The sequence below is a fragment of the Alnus glutinosa genome, chromosome 11 (genome assembly GCF_958979055.1).
Source record: "Alnus glutinosa chromosome 11, dhAlnGlut1.1, whole genome shotgun sequence".
Classification (NCBI taxonomy): Eukaryota; Viridiplantae; Streptophyta; class Magnoliopsida; order Fagales; family Betulaceae; genus Alnus; species Alnus glutinosa.
Genome location: NC_084896.1, coordinates 27860848 through 27882700, shown reverse-complemented (window position 1 = coordinate 27882700; position 21853 = coordinate 27860848). Strand labels below are relative to the sequence as shown.

Genomic DNA, 21853 nt, shown 5'->3' with positions numbered 1-21853 from the left:
TAGTTCATGTAATACTAATCACTTTATTCTAAAGAATTAAATGAAAAATCCTAAAAGTTTATTTAAAATTTAAAAAAGAAAAAGATAAAGGGAATCAAACCTAGGTGGCTACGAGCCTCCTCGAGGGAATGTTTGATGGATTGGGCTTAGGTGTTGTAAAAAAAAACTATAACATGTATGTTGTAATTTTTTCAAGAGTTTAGGTTGAATTTCAAGTATTTCATTAAAATGAGAGATAAAACTTAATTCAATATGGACCCTTAAAAAACTACATCATAAGTGTCGTAAATTTCTTACGCCACCTAAGCCAATTATTTATTATTATTAAGAATGACATATTATATTTTAATATGAAAAATGTTAAATTTACAACATCAATACAACAACCACACAACAATCCCTCACATGAGGGTGGACCCCACACACTGGGGCCCACACTCATGTGAGAGGTTGTTGTGTGGTTGTTGTGATGGTGTTGTGTATGAATCAAATCCCTTTTAATATTTCTTTTGTTATTTATTTAAAAAAATAAATAGAGGTCTTAAATTTAAAAATCTTTGTGAACTTAAGTTTTAAATTTATAAAATTAAAAATTAAGATGTAAAAGTCAAAATAGTGTAAAACAAATAATATTTAACGCATTTTCCCTAATAAATCTTTGTGGCAGAATTTGTGAAGTGGCCTCGTATTTAAATCTAGAGAATGGGAAGAATGGTAACTGGTTTGCCACGTGGCCAACCTTTTCTTATAAAGGACGCGCTTATATATACGCTCCTCCACTCGCTCAAGACAAATTCGAAATGCTCCATCATCGCCTAGAGTTTCCTTTCCCTCTGGCTCAGAGAGCGAGGGACAGAGACGAAGAGTGTGTGGCAGTGGTTGTATGACGACGTCGTTTAACGGGATGAACGGAGTGGGAGGATCGAGTTCGCGGACCGTGCTGATAACCGGGGCGAGCAAAGGGCTCGGGAGAGCGCTGGCCCTCGAGCTCGCCAAGAAGGGCCACACCGTCATCGGCTGCTCTCGCAACCACGATAAGCTCAACTCCCTCCAATCAGAGCTCTCCTCCCCTGACAACCACTTGTTCCTCAACGCTGATGTGGTCAGCCCCTCCCTCCCTCTCTCTCTCTCTGCTTTCTTTCATAGCACTTGTTTAGACCACACATTTGTGTTTGTATACATGTGTTGTACTGGTGATTAAATTAAATTTCGTTTTTTTTTTTTTTTTTTTTTGGGCTTTGAGAACATGATAACAAATTTGAAATTTATGGGAATTTGGTGAATGTCCTGAGAATTTCCACTGTTTTTTTTTAGTAATGTTGATGACCCATTTGAAATCTATAGCCGCAGTCCCTAAAAGTCGTCTTACCTCTTGGAGAATGATACTTGAAGCAATTTTATGGGACCCCACATGCCAAATTTTATGTATTACTTTTAATGCATACTGAAAGATTGAAAATCTGGAACAAAAAAACGAAGAATAAAACCCATTTCTTTATGTTTTGATAAAATTCTGTTAGGTTTCAAGATATTTTTTAGTAACAACAAGAGTTTGTGCTATTGCTTCTTCCTTATTGTTCCTTTTATTTATCTATTTATTTATGAGTTTTAAAGTGGTTACTAAAGGACCAAATTTTGTGTTTGTAGAAATCTAATAGCAGCATTGAAGAGCTGGCACGTGTTGTGGTGGAGAAAAAGGGTGTTCCGGACATCATAGGTATGTATATTATTACTTGCAATCAAGCTCATTAAGTTCCTGTTCGATTGTGCTTAAACTTAACTCTAATGGTAAAGGTTTTCAGCTATTTTTTTTTCTTCCGGAAAATAATATTAGATACACAGGGTTTTAAGCCTGAAATGACTTCAAGATTCTGAACAACCCATTCAGAAAATGTGGTGTGACTAACAAAGGTTTTGCTTGATTCTGTTAGATTTGTACCGAATAGGATCCTTTAGTGTGTCAAAATAGCATATGTTAGCTCTCTCTGTAAACACAACTGTCAATGAGGGTTGCACGAGAAATACCACATACCAAATGAAAACGGTATATGCATTGCATAAAATATTTTGAAATCTGAGTGTTGTATGGATCATTTGATTTTTTTATTTTTTTTTGGCGATAAATATGTATGATTTGAATCTTACTACTGAAATGTGTTAATTATATAGAGGCAAAGAATTTCATGTTTTCCTTCCCATTCTTAACTCATCCCTCTTATTTAGTGAGATTTTTGCATTTGGCTCTGTAAGGGTTTTTGAAAAAAAGGATTTTATATCAATTTGAACAACTATAATGCTTGGTGGCATTTCATTGCCTAGTGGATGTGCGGTTATCCTACATTCTCCTTTTCAGTTGTTGCCTGGCATTTATTCTGAATCGGTGTATATGTAGGGCTAATATAAGAGGAGTTCCAGTAAACAATGCAGGTACCATCAATAGAAACAACAAGATATGGGAGGTTCCTGAAGACGAATTTGATGCTGTTATTGATACAAATGTAAAAGGCATAGCAAATATGTTGCGTCACTTCATCCCTCTGATGATTGCAAGGAAGCAAGGAATTATTGTCAATATGTCTTCCGGGTGGGGAAGATCTGGCGCTGCACTGGTAAATTGACATGATGCTATTGCAAATACAATCTTTTTTTCTTTCGGTCTTGATTAGATGGATGTCCCCACCCACCCCCCCCCCCCCCCCCCCCCCTTTTTTTTTTAATATGATAATTATATTATTTCTAAATCCACTAGTAGACAAGGGAATTTCTTCTGAAATCACATGCATAAGTCGCAGTATATTGTCTCAAGATAATGTGAGGATGCTTTCGCAGACAACAAGTTGCTGTCTACATTGAATAACTTTTGGTTAAATTGAGATAATGGAGAAGATTCTAAGTAATCTATCTTTAAAAACTGAGATTTAATGGACTGAAACAAGAACAACAATAGAAGAAATTCCACTAGTACGGAGATTGATAAATTATAAATAATAAGCTTACTTTATGCAATGCTATCTGAGAGTTTTGCAATAGCCTTATCTTCTCCTTTTAAGTTTCTTTTTAATGGTGATATTGGCATCTAGGAATCCTTTATCAATATCTTTTAAACTTTTATTAAAACCTGATCATATTTTAACAGGTTGCACCTTATTGTGCGTCAAAATGGGCAGTTGAAGGTTTGACTAGATCAGTGGCAAAGGAGTTACCCGATGGAATGGCAATTGTTGCACTTAATCCAGGTGTGATAAACACTGACATGCTTGCCTCATGCTTTGGCAGTTCAGCTACCATGTACCAGGCACCTGAAGCATGGTATGAATTTTCATCAATAATAATTTTTATACTTTCTTTCTGGTGTTTATGTCGTGGATCTATGTTTTCTTTGAAAGCTGTTTTAACATGTTCTGATCTAGACAATTTTGTGTTGCTTACCTTGTTATTACGCCATTCCTATCAATTTCCCTTTGCTTTGGCCATGCGATCTCTGCCTTCAGTGCCCCCACCCAATAGGTTGAAAAACATTGAAATCATTTGCCTTTGCTGTTCATAATAGAGAAATCTTCATTGTAAACACATCAAGAAAATGTAAGATTTTCATTCCTTATGTTGATCATATAAGGAGTTTCTACTCTAAAAAATTTGTAAAGGCTCATTTGATCATATATTTTATCCATTCTTCTCGTAATGGATTTCCAGATATGATACTACAATACTTTACATGTTGGGTATATTGCAATGATTTTGAAACATAGCATTCATATTGATGCAATTGAAACTTCAGGGGTTCAATTATAAACTTAGGTCCAGCTATGAGGTTTGTTATATAATTACTCCAATGTAATGTACAAATTAGTATAGAATGGTAATTCCTTACTTTGATTATCTTCTTAAGAAAAGACAAACATAACCTTTAATAGATCAAAAAAGAAATAGAGAATTAGGATAAATGAGTCCTTTTATGAAGATTTCGACTCCTTGGAAGTCATTTCCACTCTCAAACAACTACCGTCTATATTGTTTAATTTTCGATCTCATAATTTCAATTGTCCCAAAGCACCTATCATTCTACCTTCTCCCCATCACTCTTTCTTTTTCTGTTAGTCTGTTATGGTTGCAATAGCATTGTTCCTTTTCCTTTTAAAAGAAAAGGTCTTGCAATGCCAATCTTTTTTTTTTTTCCTTTCAAAGAGAAGGGACATTTTGACTCCCTTGTACTTGTACTTGATATTGTCTAATGTGCATAATCCTCTAACGCTACTGTTGAACTTGAAAGGGAAGGTGCCATACACACATTGCATATTCCCATATCTAGCATATGTGAAAAGAGATTTCCAACATGTTGACAGCATATTTATTGGTTTAGTATCATATATTGCTTATATATATATATATATATATAAAATTGGTTCCAAGGGGAGGAGAATTTTTTTTTTTTTTTTGATAAGTAAGAGAAATATCATTAAAAAGCGTAAAGCGCAATCAAGTACACAGGAAGTATACAAGAAAGGCATCTAAGAGGAAGTAGAAAACAATACAAGGAAATCATTAAAACTAAACGTTAAAGGTGTAAGGAACGCAACCGACCAAGAGTACAAAGAATGAAAAAAAAAGGAAATGAGATCCTCAATGGTTATTTCTTTGTCCTCAAACTGCCTATCATTGCGTTCCCTCCATAAGCATCACATAAGGCAACAAGGGACCATCTTCCACACGACAACACTCCGGGAGCGACCACCTGTCCACCAGCAAGCGAATAAATCTACCACCCGAAGAGGCATAACCCAAGACAGATTGAAGCGACTAAAGATGGCGTTCCACAGAGCGTGTGCTACCTCACAATGGAGAAGAAGGTGATCCACTGACTCCCCATTCATTTTGCACATGCAACATCTATCAATCACTATGACCTGCTTCTTCCTGAGATTGTCCAAAGTAAGGATCTTCCCATGCGCTGCCGTCCAAGCAAAGAAAGCCACTTTCAAAGGAACCTTGGTCCGCCAGATACTTTTCCAAGGAAAATGAATAGCCTCTTTGCAAGCAAGAGCCTTATAGAAAGATCTAACATCAAATTTCCCTTTGTGAGAAGGAGACCACCATAGCTTATCCTCCCCATCATAATTCACTCTGGATGAGTACAACAAAGAGAAAAATGAGGCCAAAACATCCACCTCCCAGTAGTGGGCCGCTTGAAAAAAGCTAACATCCCACTGATAAGACCCACTCACCACAACTAAATGGTCTGCTACAAGAGCATCCTTGTCACGCACAATGTCATACAAAACTGGGAAAGCTTCCTTAAGAGGCACCTCACCACACCACACATCATCCCAAAAACGGATCCTTGATCCATTTCCCAATATGAGTCTGGTATGGTTGCAAAACGAACTCCATCCCTTCCTAATATTCTTCCAAAGCCCCACTCCGTGAGACCCAGGGGGATCTAAAGAACACCAACCATCCCGAGTAGATCCATACTTTGCATCCACAACAGATTTCCACCAAGCCTCTCTCTCATGGACATAGCGCCACAGCCACTTCCCTAAGAGAGCCTTATTGAAAAGCTTCAAATTCTTGATGCCCAAACCACCACTAGAAATAGGGGAACAAACCTTGGACCAATTAATCAGATGAAATTTAAATTCTTCACCTATGCCACCCCACAAGAAATCTTGATACAACTTCTCTATACGACTAGCAACACTGGAAGGAATAGAGAGTAGAGATAGGAAGTACGTAGGAAGATTAGAGAGAGTGCTTTTTATCAGGGTTACTCTGCCACCCTTCGACAAATACAACCGCTTCCAGCTAGCCAGTCGCCTCTCAATCTTCCCAACTACATCATCCCAGCTAGACTTAGTCTTAAAAGGAGCCCCCAATGGAAGACCAAGATACTTTAAAGGAAGAGAAGAGACTCCACAACCCAAAATGCCAGCAAGATCATCCATATTATCCACAATACCCACAGGAACCAAAACTGACTTATCCAAATTAATCTTCAAACCTGAAACAGCTTCAAAGGACAGTAATAACATACGAAGATAGAGAAGATGATCAGGACTAGCTCCGCAGATAACTAATGTATCGTCTGCGAATAAAAGGTGAGAAACATTAATCACTCCATTGCTTCTAGAGCCCACAGAGAAGCCAGAGAGAAAGCCCCCTTGAACAGAAATAGAGAATAGCTTACTAAAAGCCTCCATCACAATGACGAACAAAAGAGGCGACAGAGGATCACCTTGTCTAATACCACGGGAGCTGCTAAAAAAACCAGAAGGGTTGCTGTTCACCAAAATCGAGAAACGCAGCGATGAAATACAACGCGCTATCCAAGAACACTATCTCTCCCCGAAGCCACATCTTCTCAACATATACAATAAGAAGTCCCAGTTAACATGATCATAAGCCTTCTCAATATCCAATTTACAGAGTAACCCAGGCTCACCTGATTTGATGCGGCTATCCAAACACTCATTCGCTATAAGAACAGAATCAAGAATTTGCCTTCCTTTCACAAAAGCATTTTGGGGATTCGAAATAATCTTTGCCACCACCCTTTTGAGTCTATTAGCAAGAACTTTAGCAATGATCTTGTAGACACCACTTACAAGACTAATAGGCCGAAAATCATTAAGATCCATAGCCCAAAACTTCTTCGGAATTAAGGCTAAAAAAGTGGCATTAATGCTTTTGACAAACTTGCTATGAGTGTGGAAGTCCTGGAATACCCCCATGAGATCAGTCTTGATCACCTCCTGTAGAAACAAATAATATTTGGCTTTTGAAGCTTGCTCATCTCGTGAGTATCTATTGATTTATATAGAGTTTAATTTTCCTCTGGAGGAAGATTAGGAGAAGAATAATAGGCCTGAGCAGACTGATATGGAGCAGCTGGTGAACCAGTAAGAGCTGGATCTGGACGCTGATAGCACCTGGGGGCAGTGTGGCCGATTTTCCCACAAAATTGACAGATGGGACGTGAAGACTGTGCGGAATCAGATGAGAAATATGTACCTCTGCCACGGCCAGAAGAGGCAGGTCCCCGACCTCTATAGTTGTTGTTGCTGCGGCCACGACCACGATAGCCCCGACCTCGTGATGGTGCACCTCGGGTAGAGATATTAGCAGCAGGCGATACAGGCTCCACGGGTGTGAGATTATGTTCAATCCGCATCTCATGAGCAAGAAGATGTCCATAGATTTCATCTAGGGATAAAGGATCCAGTCGAGTAGTGATGGAAGTAACGAACGGATTGTAATCAGATCCGAGGCCAGCCAAAAAATAAGAGGTGCGCTCAAAGTCGTTGAGATGTTGGCCGGCAGCAGCAAGATTGTCACAAAGAGCCTTGAATGATTGAAAATATTCAGTGATCGATGCACTTCCCTTCTTGGAGGTAGCAAGCTGATAATGAATCTGGAGGACCCGGGATCGGGCTTGGGAAGCAAACATGGACACCAAGGTAGTCCAAAGTTGATGAGCAGTGGCACAGCCGACTGCATGAACCACAAGAGGTTCGGATAGTGTGGAGATTAACACACTGAGAAGCATCTGATCACGTTGGCACCAAGCTAGAAATTCTGGATTTGCTATGGTGGCAGGAGCACCTTGAGTGGTGCTCGGATTCGGAATAGTCTGGGCTGGAGGCTGAGTAGAACCATCCAGGAAGCCATATGAATCTTGAGCTTTAACAAAAGCCATGATTTGAGTTCTCCAACTGGGAAAGTTTGCATTGGAGAGCTTGATTTGCAGGGTGTGGTTCATGTTGGGAATAGTAAAAACAGCATTAGAAGCGGGTGGAGTAAGAGTAGAATTTGTTTCTCCTGAGGAGGTTGTAGAATCGGACATCATGATGAAAAAGACGCTAGTCTATGGAAGGCTCTGATACCATGTAGAAACAAATAATATTTGGCTTTTGAAGCTTGCTCATCTCGTGAGCATCTATTGATTTATATAGAGTTTATACAAGATACAAGATAACATCAAAGTACTTGCTTCCTAGTCTAATACTACTTCTTAGGGATAAACCTAATCTAAATACAAAACTGTGATCAGCTCTTTAGTAAATACAAGTAGGACTCTATCTCTTTAGAAACCGTATTTTAAACTCTTCTAGTAGATACAAAACAGGACTCTATCTCTTTAGAAACCGGTTGTCACTAGTAGTTGTGATCAACCGGGTTTCTCCTTAACACACTCACTAGGACTTTTTAGGTTGAACGGAGTTGGAAGTGGATTGTGCTTTAATACCTCCCAACAATCTTGGAAGAACGCAAGAGTGAACCCATCAGGACCTGGAGCCTTATTACGATTCAAATCTTTAACCACCTCTAATACCTCCCTCCTCGAAAGGAAGTTCTAAGGAAGAGGGGAGACTCGAATTAGTGATCTCTGCGCTTTATGAGGCGTAATTCCTAATTGATTGAGCTACCCCTTGGGGTTGCTTGAATAAGAATTTAAAGACGTTAAGAGTCCTAGGGGTGGCTTTTTTGGGCATAGCCTAGCTAAAAAAGTTTGGCGGTTAGTTCCTCACTGTGTTTTGTGGAGCATTTGGCGGGAGCGTAATGCGAGGCTATTTGAAGATGTAGAGACTGTAATGGTAGTGTTAAGGAAGCGTGTGCTTAACATGCTATATCTTTGGATAGCGTCCCGTCTTTGCCACCTAGGTGTTTTTATTTTTGTAGACTTTCTAAATTTATTAGCTGTTCTTCCCTTTTAGGGGCATTCTTGTATACTTCCCGTGTATTAGAGTTGCGTCCCTATGCGCTTTATTGATGAATTTGAAATTACTTATCAAAAAAAAAAAAAAAGAGTCCTAGGGGTGGCAATTCGTGTTCATGTGTCGGGTTCGAATTGTGTCGAAGTATAAGTATAAGACTATATAGGTTACTCATAACTCGACTCATTTAATTAAACGGGTCAGACTTCTAAATTCCAACCCGCTAATTTCGTGTTGGGTTTGCGGATGTGTAAAAGATTGTCAGCTCTAGTTAATACGTGCTCAAGAAAAAAAGAAAAAAAGAAAAAAGACAGACAAACAGCCATATGACCAGACACATATTAAGCGCAATGGATGACTTATACCTATTTTTAGCAAATAAAGAACGTTTGCCAGCGTTTGACATTTTATAGGATATCATATTTTCTCATATACTTATTAATGAGTGGGTTTAGAGTTATAGGTCTTTGTCATACATGATGTCTCAATAATGTTTTCATTCTCTCGAAATTTGTTCGAACTTTGCCATATATTGTTGACTGTTGAGACTAAAATATTTTTGTTTCTCATTTAACCCCATCAGGGCTGTGAAGGCTGCCACAATGATACTCAATCTCACAGCAGCAGACAATGGTGCATCTCTCACTGTTTGATAAACGTATCCACTCAAACACTAGCGTTGGTTTATACAAATACCATCTGATTAGAAGCTTTGGACCCATGATGCCAGAATTTACTCTCCATGTCAATTTCAAAAAAATTTGATTGTGAGGAACTCTATTCAGTTTACTGTGTGTTCTTGATAGTTAAGTGTAGTATTAGTGATTTTTCTTATGCAATTGAATTTGATTATTTACAATCATAATGAAGACTGATTGTCCTGTATAGGCCAAGAGATTTTGATTTCTCGGGGCTATCAGGAAGGGGTATTGAACTCAATTCTTGACCATGACTTGAAAAGCTTCCTGACACAAGTATATTATTTTACTTATTGACGATGTGTCTAGAATTCTTTGAAAAAAAAAAAACATAAATTAATTAAAGTGAATGAATCGAGATTAATTCGTTTAGTTTCAGTTTAATCTATTATCAATAGCTGTTAAGCTGTTTTAGCAACGGCGAACGTAGAAATGCTGCATGTACTCCTACTTTAAGTATACACTTCATACATGATATTAGAAGTTATTATTGTATTCCAAAATTTTATAGGATTTTATTTAAAATTTAATGGTGATTATATATCATTGCTCTTTTTCAACATAGAGACGTCACATGAACTTGGAGAGAAATTTTAATCCACGTGTTGCTGTCATGGATTAACTTGCTTAATTACGTATCACCCATTTTGTAGTGACACAATACTAAATGGGAGAAAGTGATTTGCCCTTCGATCAACGTGTTAGGTTTTAATTAGCCTGACGTGGGTAGATTGATGGCAAACCATTTTGTGACATGATAAAAATTCAATTATCAAAATTAAAAACTTGAGATCTTATTGATCACAATTGCATAAACCACGCATGCCATTTTGATACAAATTCCTTTGTTGAGATTAATGAAAGGTTACAACCACCACGTCTTGTTTTATTTTTAAACAGAAAAAAAATAAAGGGACAATGGATATTAATAGGGATCATTTCATTTAAGAGTATCGAACTATCGGCCTATTTAACTTAAGGGTACTGAACTTCAAAATGTCTCAAACTAGGGTATCCAATTTTTAAAACGTCTCAATTACATGTACTCCGTTAAGATTTGCCGTTATTACTGCCAACATTCTCAAAATACCCTGGTATTTATTTTTTTTTAAAAAAATTATAAATTTTTTCAAAGATTCAGGCATGGGTATTTTTGTAAATTTCGTTAAATTCTGACCAACACCTAAATCCAAGCAATTTTTTTCCTAAAAAAAAGGAGAGATGTTTTGAAAATTTTGGTAGGATTTAACATCAAATTCTAACGAAGTACCTGTAATTGAAACGTTTGAAAAATTGGATACCCTAATTTGAAACGTTTTAAAGTTCAGTACCCTTAAGTAAAATAGACTGATAGTTCAGTACCCTTAAGTGAAGTTATCCCATATTAATAAAAAAGTATTCACTTCTACGAAATGGTTAATTTCTAAAATATTTTATTCTCTTATTACGGACATAGTAACGTTTATTTTTAATACATAAAAGTAAATATTATTGAGAATAGAGAAATTTTATTTAATATACTAGCTGTAATACGATTAACATACAACTAAGAAGATGGTACCAAAAAAAAAAAAAAAAAAAAAAAACATAACTAGGAAGACGTATAGTCTTCTAAATAACATTAAGCTAGTATTAATTCTTATTGAAATTGTTGAAGCCCGTTTCCACGTAATCTTTTGCTTTCCCTGTTTCTGCAATATTACGAGGGATTGTAAGATTATGTGAACAATTGTAGCCATGCATGCATGAAATTGTGCTTGCAGTAGGTATATATATATACCAGAAACATGAAAACCCTAGTCCACGTACACTATATATTACTCGATCGCTTGAAAGTTTTGGTGAGATGAAAGTTGAATGCTAACATTAATGCACAATTTATAGGGTCTTAAGTCGTCTATTATGCATGGGTTGATCATGAAGATTTTTAAAATAAAGATATATATATATATATATAAGTATAAGCAGTACCGTTCAATACATACAAAGGTTCTTTTCCCTAAATCACAAAGTTTACTCAAAACGTGGAGTTTTTTTTTTTTTTTTTTTTTTTTTTTTTTTTTTTCCAAAAAAAAATGTTAGCTTGTTTAAAAATTACTTTTTGGAAAAAATTGATAGCTTTTAAGTAACTTTTTTTTTTTAAAAATTGTGTCTCTTAGCTAGCTTGGATCATTGGTTTTTGCAAGTTGTCATATATAAATAATTTGTTACTTTTAATTGGCATGACTCAATGGTTTTTTGCGAGAGTTATTGTAGAAATAAATAGAAAATAGAAAATAATATAATGTGAAAGAGAAAAATTATGTTGACAATTGTAGCTAGCCATGCATGAAATAAAATGTGCTTAAAAATATCTCAAAAACATGAGGACCCTCGTCCACAATATAGGCATATTAGGGCTAGTTCGATATATTTTGAGGCATAAAACGACAAGTTTAAGTGATTTTTTTTTTAAATATATATATTTAAATATTAATTAGATAAATTTTAAGATTAATATTATATTTTTATTTAAAAATCAATTTTCTCGCTTTGTATTACTTGGTAGATATAGAATGACTTCCTTTTTTTTTTTTAACAAGGGAAAATCTTCATTATAATATGAGACCCAAAGTGCCAGTCCCAGTAATTAGAGGTACAATGACTCCTAAAAACAAAGTGTGGGACTAAATCCTGACTTGAGGAGTAACTGCCTTAGCAGATGGACAAATAATAAGACCTCTCTTTACATATGAGAGAGTACAAGTTTTGATCTAAAAACAACTATTATAGTTGGATGTAAAATCTACCAAGGTAGGTTGGTGGAGTAAATAACAAAACACAACTAAAACCAAAACACCAACAAAACAACACTGGTCGGCAAAGAGCACATGGAGTCGCCGGAGACGACGCATGTATACCACGCGCCCTCACCAAAAGACCCCTCTCCATCAGAAAAACCATCAAAAACTCCCGGGATCCACCAACTGCAAACTGGAGGAGAATAAGAGCCATCACGTGCCGGCTAGAGAAGAGCACTTGCTGGCACGTGAACACAACACTCTAGTGTACATACAGCTTAGGAAAACACCCCTAGTTGCAACAGAGGCGGAGGACAACAAAGAATACCCTAGGGGGCGCGTGACATGCAGAGATTGACAGAGAATCATAAATCTGGCTTCAAAAAATGGTCAGAAAACTGAGCTTGACACCTTATCCAGATCAATCCACTAGTAGATGGAAATCCTCAGAAGGATTAGAGAAAAATATCTTCACCTCTGGGTTTCACAGAGCGCCACAGAGAGAGAAGAAAGCCAACAACGCACGGTTCAGTGCTGGGCTGAAACAACAACAATAGAAAAGCAGAAAACAAAAAACAAAGACGAAAACCAAAATAGGGGGTCGAGGGGCAAGCCCCCTCCTCCCTCAACCAAGAACTGAAGAGAAAACCTGGAGGCTAGGGTTTTCTCGAGAGAGAGGCTAGGGTTTTTGAGAGAGAGAGAATACAGGAGGCGGCTTCCAAAAGAGAAAAGCTGCCTTAGATATAGAATGACTTATTACTTGATTGAAGAACATGAGAGAATAAGAGTTGAAGGAAAAAATAAAGAAAAAACTGGAAAGTTATAAAGAATGATTTGTACTGGTATATGAGGCAAAAAAAAAAAAAATGTTGAACATTGAAGAGTGATCTGCATTCAATTCTATATATTTTGCACAATGCAAACAATCAGAATTTATTATTTTGAGACTTTCCATATTTTACTAAACATTCAATTCAAATTGACGTTTGATCACATTGGAGGCAAAGACTTTCTATGTTCTACTGACAATTTAATTGAAATTGACAAAGACACCGTGGAAAAAGTTATGCACGTTGAACTTTCATGAATGTGAAAATGGAAAAGTAAACAAGTAGACATTCAAAGAATGATTTAAAAAAGTAGACATTCCTATATATCCAATGGTTTTGATTATTTAAAAAAGTTGTTGGAGTTCAATAGGAGTGGAGAAATAGCTCTTCCAAGAATTTATATACATAGAAAATTTTATGACTTTGGATGCCTTAATGATTACATATCTAGAATCAATAAATTTCCATTTTAATATCTAGAGATTTTTAAAAGGTCTCAATAGTGTAGAATTAATTAATTAATTAATTTTTTTTACCATAATTGAGAGCTTTAATTAGAGATTATTTATTAACTTTTTATAATATTATAGTTTTCTTTTTTTTTTTTTCAAAAAAAAAAAATCTTTATTGTACAATTATTAATTAGAGGCCTTAATTAGAGATGATTGACTAAATTTTCAACATATTAGAGCTTTAAAATATATATTTTTTTAGAAAATTTTGTTAATTTACAATTATTAATTGCTTAAAGTTTGGCTCATTTATTTTAAACGAACTCGAGCTTGTTCACAAACTCAGTTAACTTATTCATTCATTATATAAAATAAATATCATGATTGTTTATTTTTTCGTAGATCCTTACTAATTATTATTAAGATTTTATCATTTAAGTTAATTAAATAAATTAATTTGAATCTTAAATATAATTTAATCTCGAGTTTATATGCATATAAATTCATTATGCGAGCGCGCACACACATACACATTTACACAAACATGCACACACATATATGCACAAATATTCATATATTTGCATCAAGACTCATAATAACACTTATTCAAGCTATATTTTTTATATTAGGAAGATGATTTCTCTTTACTTAAGATGTTTTAATTACAAAATTAAAATAATATTATAAAAAATAATAAAAATGAAGTTACATGAGCTTATATATACGAGTCGAGTCTTATGTATATCTATGCATGGACCGCAGGGTAGTTGCATATCCCATGAAATGAAATTAATGAGAGAGAGAGAGAGAGAGAGAGAGAGAGAGAGTTTATCAGAATTTCATACCAAATTAACAGCAGAACGATATATGATCTTAGGGAACTTTGCAGAGTTTTCTTATGAGACGCGCACAACGTTTGTACTCACGATCTCTAGTAGTCAACTTGTAATGACTTGTGATTTTTTTGCAACGCATGAGCCACTTACGCCAACAGTCATACCAGTCATCTTGTTGAGAGAAGGGAGGGGGAAATTGAGGCACAGTTAAAACGGAAGAGGGCGGAGGGAGATAGGGAGCGGGAGGATCATCAGCCTGCACTACAAGTACTACAATATTCAAAATCATTATCAGCAACACACTTCTTCTCACACAAGGTCCACCCATATTTTCACTTATACCCTCTTCAGATTTTTGGTTGGATAACTTGGATGAAAGTTGAATACTAATTAACATTAATGCACAATTTATAGGGTCTTAAGTCCTCTATTATGCATGGGTTGATCATAAAGATTTTTAAAATAAAGATATATATCTTAGTCTAAGCAGTACTCTTTTATACTCACAAAGGTTCTTTTCCCTAAAACAAAAAGTTTACTCAAAACGAAGAGTTTTTTTTTTTTTTTTTTTTTTTTTTAAATAAAAATTAAATATTAGTTAGCTAGTTTTAAAATTTTATTTTGGAAAAAATTGATAGCTTTTATGTAATTTTTTTTTTAAAAAAAATTGTGTCTCTTAGCTAGCTTGGATCATTGGTTTTTGCAAGTTGCCACATATTAATAATTTGTTACTTTTAATTGGCATAACTCAAAGGTTTTTTGCGAGAGTTATCATTAAATAATTTAGTAACTGTTATTGGTGTGTACTCGTAAGACTGCTAATAATCTACTGATTAGCTCTTGCTAGGCTTCATGGAACATATACATCCACTAGAATAATTATTTCTCAATGTCTAAAATGATTTCATTTAATTATATTGGTAGCACTTTTTCTCTCTCAGCCGGCCCTAGAGAAAAAACTCTCAGAAAATAGATCTGAATGCTCATTCCTCCTCTCCCTTCCCCTTTCTACTCCTCACTCTTACCATCCATCTCCCAGTCTGGTTTTTTCTTTTGTTTGTAGGTGTTCTCCAACCAGATCAGTAATTTTGACATCTTCCCTATGCATCCGTTCATCTACCTCCGTGTTGTACCGTGCATCTCCTCCATAGCAGCTGTTTCTGTTTGCTGGTTGTGATTTTGCTTTGAATAATAGTTTTCTTCTCGATAGATCTGCCCTCATGGACAATCTATGGGAATAAGATTAGTCAGGTGTGAGGGATCATCTCTCTTGGCTTGAATAGTTCGGTGTGAGACAGTCGGTTTAAATAAATTTTTCTAGGATATTTGGTTACTCTTGTCTTAGATCTAGTTTACTCGGAACATATATGCTTTTTAACTATTTTTGTACATGGGTTAGCGTAGCGCCGGCTCATCCACTAAGCGAGTTAGGCGGTCTCCTAAGGCTCCCAAGGTGGAATAAGGCCCCCAAAGAAAGGTTCGTTTGAAAAAAAAAAAAAAAAAAAAAAAAAAAAGAAGCTAATCATAATCTGAAACCTTTTTTTTTTATTTTTTATTTATTTATTTATTTATTTTTTATTATTTTTTTCCCATTTGAATAAGGTCTTAAAGACAAGTTTGTTTGAGAAAAAAAAGAAAAAAAAGCCTAATCATAGGCTGAAAATAAATGGCCATTTTGGTCTAATGGGACTACGTGATCTTCAACGGTAGTGGATCACCATTTTGGAGTTGGACACAGTATATTACATTTTCAGTCTATTCATACATGGTCATGTTTTAACATGATGTAGACTTTAATAATTAACACCATTTACATTTAATGAAATTAAATGTTCTTTGCAATATTTTATTAAAAATTGACTAAAAATTATTCCAAAGGAGTTCAGATTAAGAAAAATTATATAGATTTGCTATGAGCAATATAACATTGAATCTTAAAGGAGATAAAAATAATTTTTAAATTAAAATATAATACAAAAATTAAATAAATTATATTATTTAATATTTAAATATAAAAAATCATCGTTTAAAATTCTCGCCTTGGGCCCCTAAATATATCGAGCCCACTCTCGGTTAGCGGAAGATGAAAGTCACAAATATCATTTTATTGTTAGAATTTTGTTTGTATCTATGACTTTGTAATCTTGAAAAATAAAGACTCATAAATAATCAACCACAACCAAGCATGTAACCAAAATATAAAAGCAGCAAAGAGATAGACACATATTTTGGTTATGAAGTGCAAACTCAATTTATACCAACGAGAAAAACCACTTTGGGGCAGCCAAACCCAAGAAATCAATTGACAAGACATAACTAGTTACAAGATAGTAGTACTCATAACACCCTTTCAGTAGTTGTACCTTGAACTCTCACAAATACCTATACTTGAGCGCCTCTCTATCAGACCCCTGTCTAAAGAGTTCTTCAATTGATCTCTTTAACTAGAGCTCCTCTCTAGTTAGGCTTTAAACAGTTGAACAGTTACAACACAAATACTCTAAGAGAAATAGTGCATAAAAAAATTTCTACCTAAACTCTATTCTCTTAGCACACTGGAATTCTATTTAGAATCCTTAAAGAAACATTGCCTAGAAGCCCCTTTAAATAGACTTCAGAAATCCTAATTCTACACAAATTTGGATTTCTATAGGCGGCGCCAGGACAGGTCATCATGCATCTGGATGGGCAACAACAAATCCTATGTTTTGCTGAAGGGCGTTTGGACGCTTTGACCTAGCGTCCAGACAGTTGCAGGGAAAATCTTCTTTGTTCGCAGTCTTTACTTTTGTATCCGGACATCCTTGCAAACAAGTGCTTTCGGTGGTTCGCGTCCGCTGGGCCGTCTAGATAGGTTGTGAATAGGAGCTCTGTGTGGTTCTCGTTCGTTGGGCCGTTCGGACAGGAATCGAACTCTGACTTTCTGTGACTGCGTTCGGACGCTGCTTCTAGCCGTTGGGACAATCTTCAGGAGAAATCGACTTCCTGAGCTATAAAGTCTTCTAGAATCTTTCATTGATCAGAACATTGCCTTCTTAGTGATATTCCATGCAGATATTGCCTTGTTCAACCCTTTCCAATCTTGATTAATATTTATGCAATAAATCTTCTGCCGGTCTTCTGGAATTACGGTATCCTTGATATGACAGTGTTTTTGTCAACAAAATACAGCAAAACAAAATAAACCAACAAATCTCATAGCATGTGGCTATGATTTTATAGAGTTTTATACTTTCTGATGTATGAACTTTATGCTTGTGATCTTTGATCAATGAAATACTCATATCTTTCGTTAAAAAAAAAATGATTTCATTTATGCCAAAAAGAAAAAAAGAAAAAGAGAAGGGCCCGTGATTGGGTGGAGATCCACCCACCATTGCCCTCTTTGCTTGGCCCCCTACTATTTCCCGGTTGGGGAAAGGGGGTTGAGATTCACCATTTAAGAATTCCATGGAAAAACATTTTGCCATGCGACAAAAATTGAAGGTCTTTCATTATCAAAAGAAAAATGTTATTTTTCACATCATAATCACATTATACTGGTGTGAATAGGCTAATAGCCATTTGATTTTTCCATAGAATCATTTATTTTTTCGTAGGTTGGGCCGATGGAGATTTTTAAAAAAATAAAGATTGTTTAGTCGATCTAAACATCGTTTTATACCCACAAAGGTTCTTTTCCCTCATAGCAACCTTATAAGGAAAACGAATAAACAAATAAAATAAGCCTTAATATTAATCTACCAAAGATATTTGAAGATTCATGAACATGTACGTCATTGCATTAATTTAAATAGAGATATCTTAGTTTAAACATTGTTTTACTGATCTTTCAAAGTGTTTTTTTTTAATACCCTCAAATAGAAAGTTTTCGTTTGAACCAAGAGCTGTTTTCGAATGGGTGACTTTAATTCTATAGCTTTTAAGCAACATTTTGGTTAAAATTAATCATGTCTCTTGATTCGACCCATTGGGTTTTGGAAGAATTATCATATAATAAATATTAGCATGCTTCCTATTCGATTTGTGTAGTTGCATTTTTTATGCATATACTTATAACTTCTACACAATTGGTTATAATAATTATATTTTTTATTCGACTTCTTATGGGGTGTGGCCGCGAGCCACTCTTTAATTAAGGTGTGCCTTCGACGTTGGGTGGACGCCACCCTTTTCGATATATATATTTTTTGAATTGTTTTGTATTTTTTGAATTGTTTTGTATTTTTTATATTTAATTTTCTAATAAAGTAGAAAACTTACATTTTTTGATTGGCGTGACAAAAATGTCATGTTAGTATTGTAAATGAAGATTTTGCTTTTATTATTGAGGAGCTTTAATGATCTCTGGATAATGATGATATGGAGCTAGTAGGGGTTGTGGCACGAAACCTATGGCTTCGACGAAATGCAGTGGTCCATAGGAAACCAAATAGCCCACATAATATAGTGGTAAGCAATGCTTATAATTTATTGACGGCTTTTAAATATGCAAATTCTCAAAAATTCCCAGGAATAGTAGCAGAGAAAAGAGAGTTATGTTGGAAAGCCCTTATGGATGAGTTTGTCAGTGTCAATTGGGATGCAGTTGTGGATAAAACTAAGAAAAAGATGGGTATCGGTGTTATAATTAGAGATGGCAAGGGTGATGTACTGGCAACCTTGGCCGGGCCTAAAAATCATATCTGAAAAATAATAATGACTTCAAAATAATCAACCGCAACCAAACATGTAACCAAAATATAAAAACAGTAAAGAGATAGACATAGATATTTTTGGTTACAAAGTGGAAACTCTTTGCACCAAAGAGAAAAACCACTTCGGGGCAGCCAAACCTAGGAAATCTATTAACAGAAGAAATAGCTAGTTACAAGATAGTAGTACTCACAATACCTTTACAGTAGTCTTACCTTAAACTCTGACAAGTACCTATACTTGAGCGCCTCTCTACCAGACTCCTGTCTGAAGAGTTCTTCAATAGATCCCTTTAACTAGAGCTCCTTTCTAGTTCAAAACGGTTGAACGGTTATGACACAAACTATAAGAGAATTAGCACATCTAACAATCTCTACCTAAAATCTTTCTCTTAGTACACTGAAAATTCTTATAGAAACAATGCCTAGAAGCCCATTTAAATAGGCTTCAAAAATCTTAATTTTACACAAATTTGGATTTCCATAGGTGGCGTCCGGACATAACTTCTGGCGTCTGGACTTTGCAACTACGTCTTCATAAAATTGCTGAAGCGCGTTCAGATGGTTGCACAAAAGGCTTCTTCGTCCCCAAACTTCACTTCTGCGTCCGGACATCCTTGCAAACAGATGATCTTGGTGGTTTGCGTTCGCTGGGCCGTTTGAACGGGTATCAAACTCCGACTTTCTATGGCTGGCATTCGGCCACTTTTTTTGGCCATTCGGACGGTTTGCAGGGAAAACCGACTTTACTGAGCTATAAAGTCTCCAGAATATTTCCTTCATCAGGACCCTTCATTTTTAGTGATATTCTGTGCATATATTGCCTTGTTCAACCCTTCCAATTCTTGAATTATGCAGTAATTCTTCTGGAAATATGGTATCCTTGATTTGGAAGCGTTTTTTGTCAACATAATGCTGCCAATTAAAATAAACCAACAAACTCTCCCTTTGGCCATTCTGGGACAAAAACGACTTATACCAAAAATAAAAAAAATACTTTCCCCCTTTTTGTCTCAAAAGGAAAAATGGTAAATAGAGTATTAAAAACCACAGAAAAATAACAAACATCCCTAAATATCTGAATGTAGCAGTGTTCAGAAAATATAGCCCAAAATAAAATTGTTTAGCAAAAGAAACAACCGATCAAAATAAACATGTGTCATCAAGGCACTTGATCCCGCTGGTCCTCTGTTATCATATAACAGAGAGTGTTCCATACATTGATCTGGATCTGCGCCACTTTAGCCTCTAACCCCTGAAACCGGTCATCCACGGACTGAAACCCCTCAATCATCCGGGTGTCCATTGCCTGAAATCGGTAATCCATAGACCGAAACCCCTCAGTCATCTGGGTGTTCATGGACTGCAGCTGATCAGTAATTTGAGTGAGCATACCCATGACTGCATCACTAGGAGGCACAGAGTGTGAAGAGGAAGCAGCTGAAGGCTCTGCGGCAGCTGGGGGAACTGGCTCATCAGGTTCTTGGAACCTCTGGAGCTGGGCATTGGACTTCATGTCTTCAGACACACTTGTTCTCCTTGAGGATCAAAATATGTCCTTAAGTCTTCCTAGGATGAGGGATCCACAGAATCTGGGAAAGGAATCCCAAGAGCAGGAGATAGAGGGATACTTGTCAATGAGCTGATAAGAGCAGGGTCAATCCTGATCTCTGTGCCGCAAACCTTTGTCTCAAGATCTGAATAGTGCCACGCAGTCTGAACAATCTTCATATTCATGTAAAATTCTCGCACAAGTCTAGGAAAGACTTTGATGGAGTTGAACAGGCTTAGCCAACCATTCTCCTGGAAGATATCCTTGATGAAGGCGAAGGCAGCGAACATGACATCTGGTCTTTATTCAGACAAACTAACAAACAATTGGTGTTCAAGTAAAAACACATAAAAAATCAAAGTGTGTAATACTTGGGAGACATATAGAGTTCTGGTTTTGTGGAACATTACCAAATAGAAACGCCTATGACCTATGAAGTTTGAGGCCTTTTTCTGTTGCGTTTATTTCTTCTTCAGATTGATCTGGAAAACTTGGGAGAGACCTGGTACGGAGTTACACTAATGGCCTAGGGGAAAGAAACGCTGCGTATTATAACGTGTATCCGTTGGTCAATTCTAAAGCTCATTTTAGCGTTTCAGGTTTTGTGTATATGAATCTCGGGGACATGCCACACGGCCTGGAAGAGCCTCAGTGCCTTTAGCGGTTTTAGAGATGTGTCAACTTTTGAGGCCGTTGATTAAAGTGGCGGTTTCTTCTTTACCGATGAAAAATAAAAGATTAACAGCAATTTACTTCTCCAAGTAGCAATTTTGGCAAATAATGCGAAAGAGTTTATATAGGAATTATTTGTCTATACAAATTTTGGATTCTTTAGTTACCTATCTAAACAAGTGGGTTTCATATAAGCTCTTTCACATTACCTTCACAAATTGCTAGCAATTCGAGCAAATAATTGCCGTTGATCCTTATTCAAAAATAAAAGTGCAAGTTTCAGGTCAAATTGCAAATAATTAATAATTGAAAATAATAATAATATTGTTACTTTTCACACCCATTTATCATATATTACTTATATATATATATATATATATATATATATAAAATTAATTAATTGGTTCCAAGGGGAAGAGGAAGGGGAGACTTGAATTAGTGGCATCTGTGCTTTATGAGGCGTAGTTCCTAATCGATTGAACTACCTCTTGGGGTTGCTTGAATAAGAATTGAAAGACGTTAAGAGTCCTACGGGTGACAATTTGTGTTCGTGTGTTAGGTTCGGGTTGTGTCGATGTATAAGTATAAGACTATATAGGTTAATTATAACCCTACTCATTTAATTAAA

General features: G+C 35.9%; 1 protein-coding gene and 1 long non-coding RNA gene across 2 annotated transcripts; one reads left to right on the top strand and one right to left on the bottom strand.

Moving 5' to 3' along the window:
• Nucleotides 1-794: 794 nt before the first annotated feature.
• On the top strand, nt 795-9660 carry LOC133882879 (NADPH-dependent pterin aldehyde reductase). Its single transcript, XM_062322107.1, has 5 exons — nt 795-1102; nt 1648-1717; nt 2416-2609; nt 3137-3309; nt 9295-9660. The coding sequence occupies exons 1-5, from the start codon at nt 884-886 to the stop codon at nt 9362-9364; spliced, it is 726 nt and encodes a 241-aa protein (XP_062178091.1). The 5' UTR covers nt 795-883; the 3' UTR covers nt 9365-9660.
• A 1247-nt stretch (nt 9661-10907) lies between these two features.
• Nucleotides 10908-14780, bottom strand: LOC133882736 (uncharacterized). Its single transcript, XR_009902713.1, has 2 exons — nt 14317-14780; nt 10908-11100 (listed from the first exon to the last, which is right to left on the bottom strand). It is a non-coding gene; the product is annotated as an uncharacterized LOC133882736 (long non-coding RNA).
• Nucleotides 14781-21853: the final 7073 nt, after the last annotated feature.

Bases quoted from the DNA above. Each gene is read 5' to 3' on its own strand.
- LOC133882879 (XM_062322107.1), top strand. From the start codon at position 884: ATGACGACGTCGTTTAACGGGATGAACGGAGTGGGAGGATCGAGTTCG. The intron at 1,103-1,647 runs GTCAGCCCCTCC...TTGTGTTTGTAG, and splicing joins TGTTCCTCAACGCTGATGTG to AAATCTAATAGCAGCATTGA. The intron at 2,610-3,136 runs GTAAATTGACAT...ATATTTTAACAG, and splicing joins GAAGATCTGGCGCTGCACTG to GTTGCACCTTATTGTGCGTC.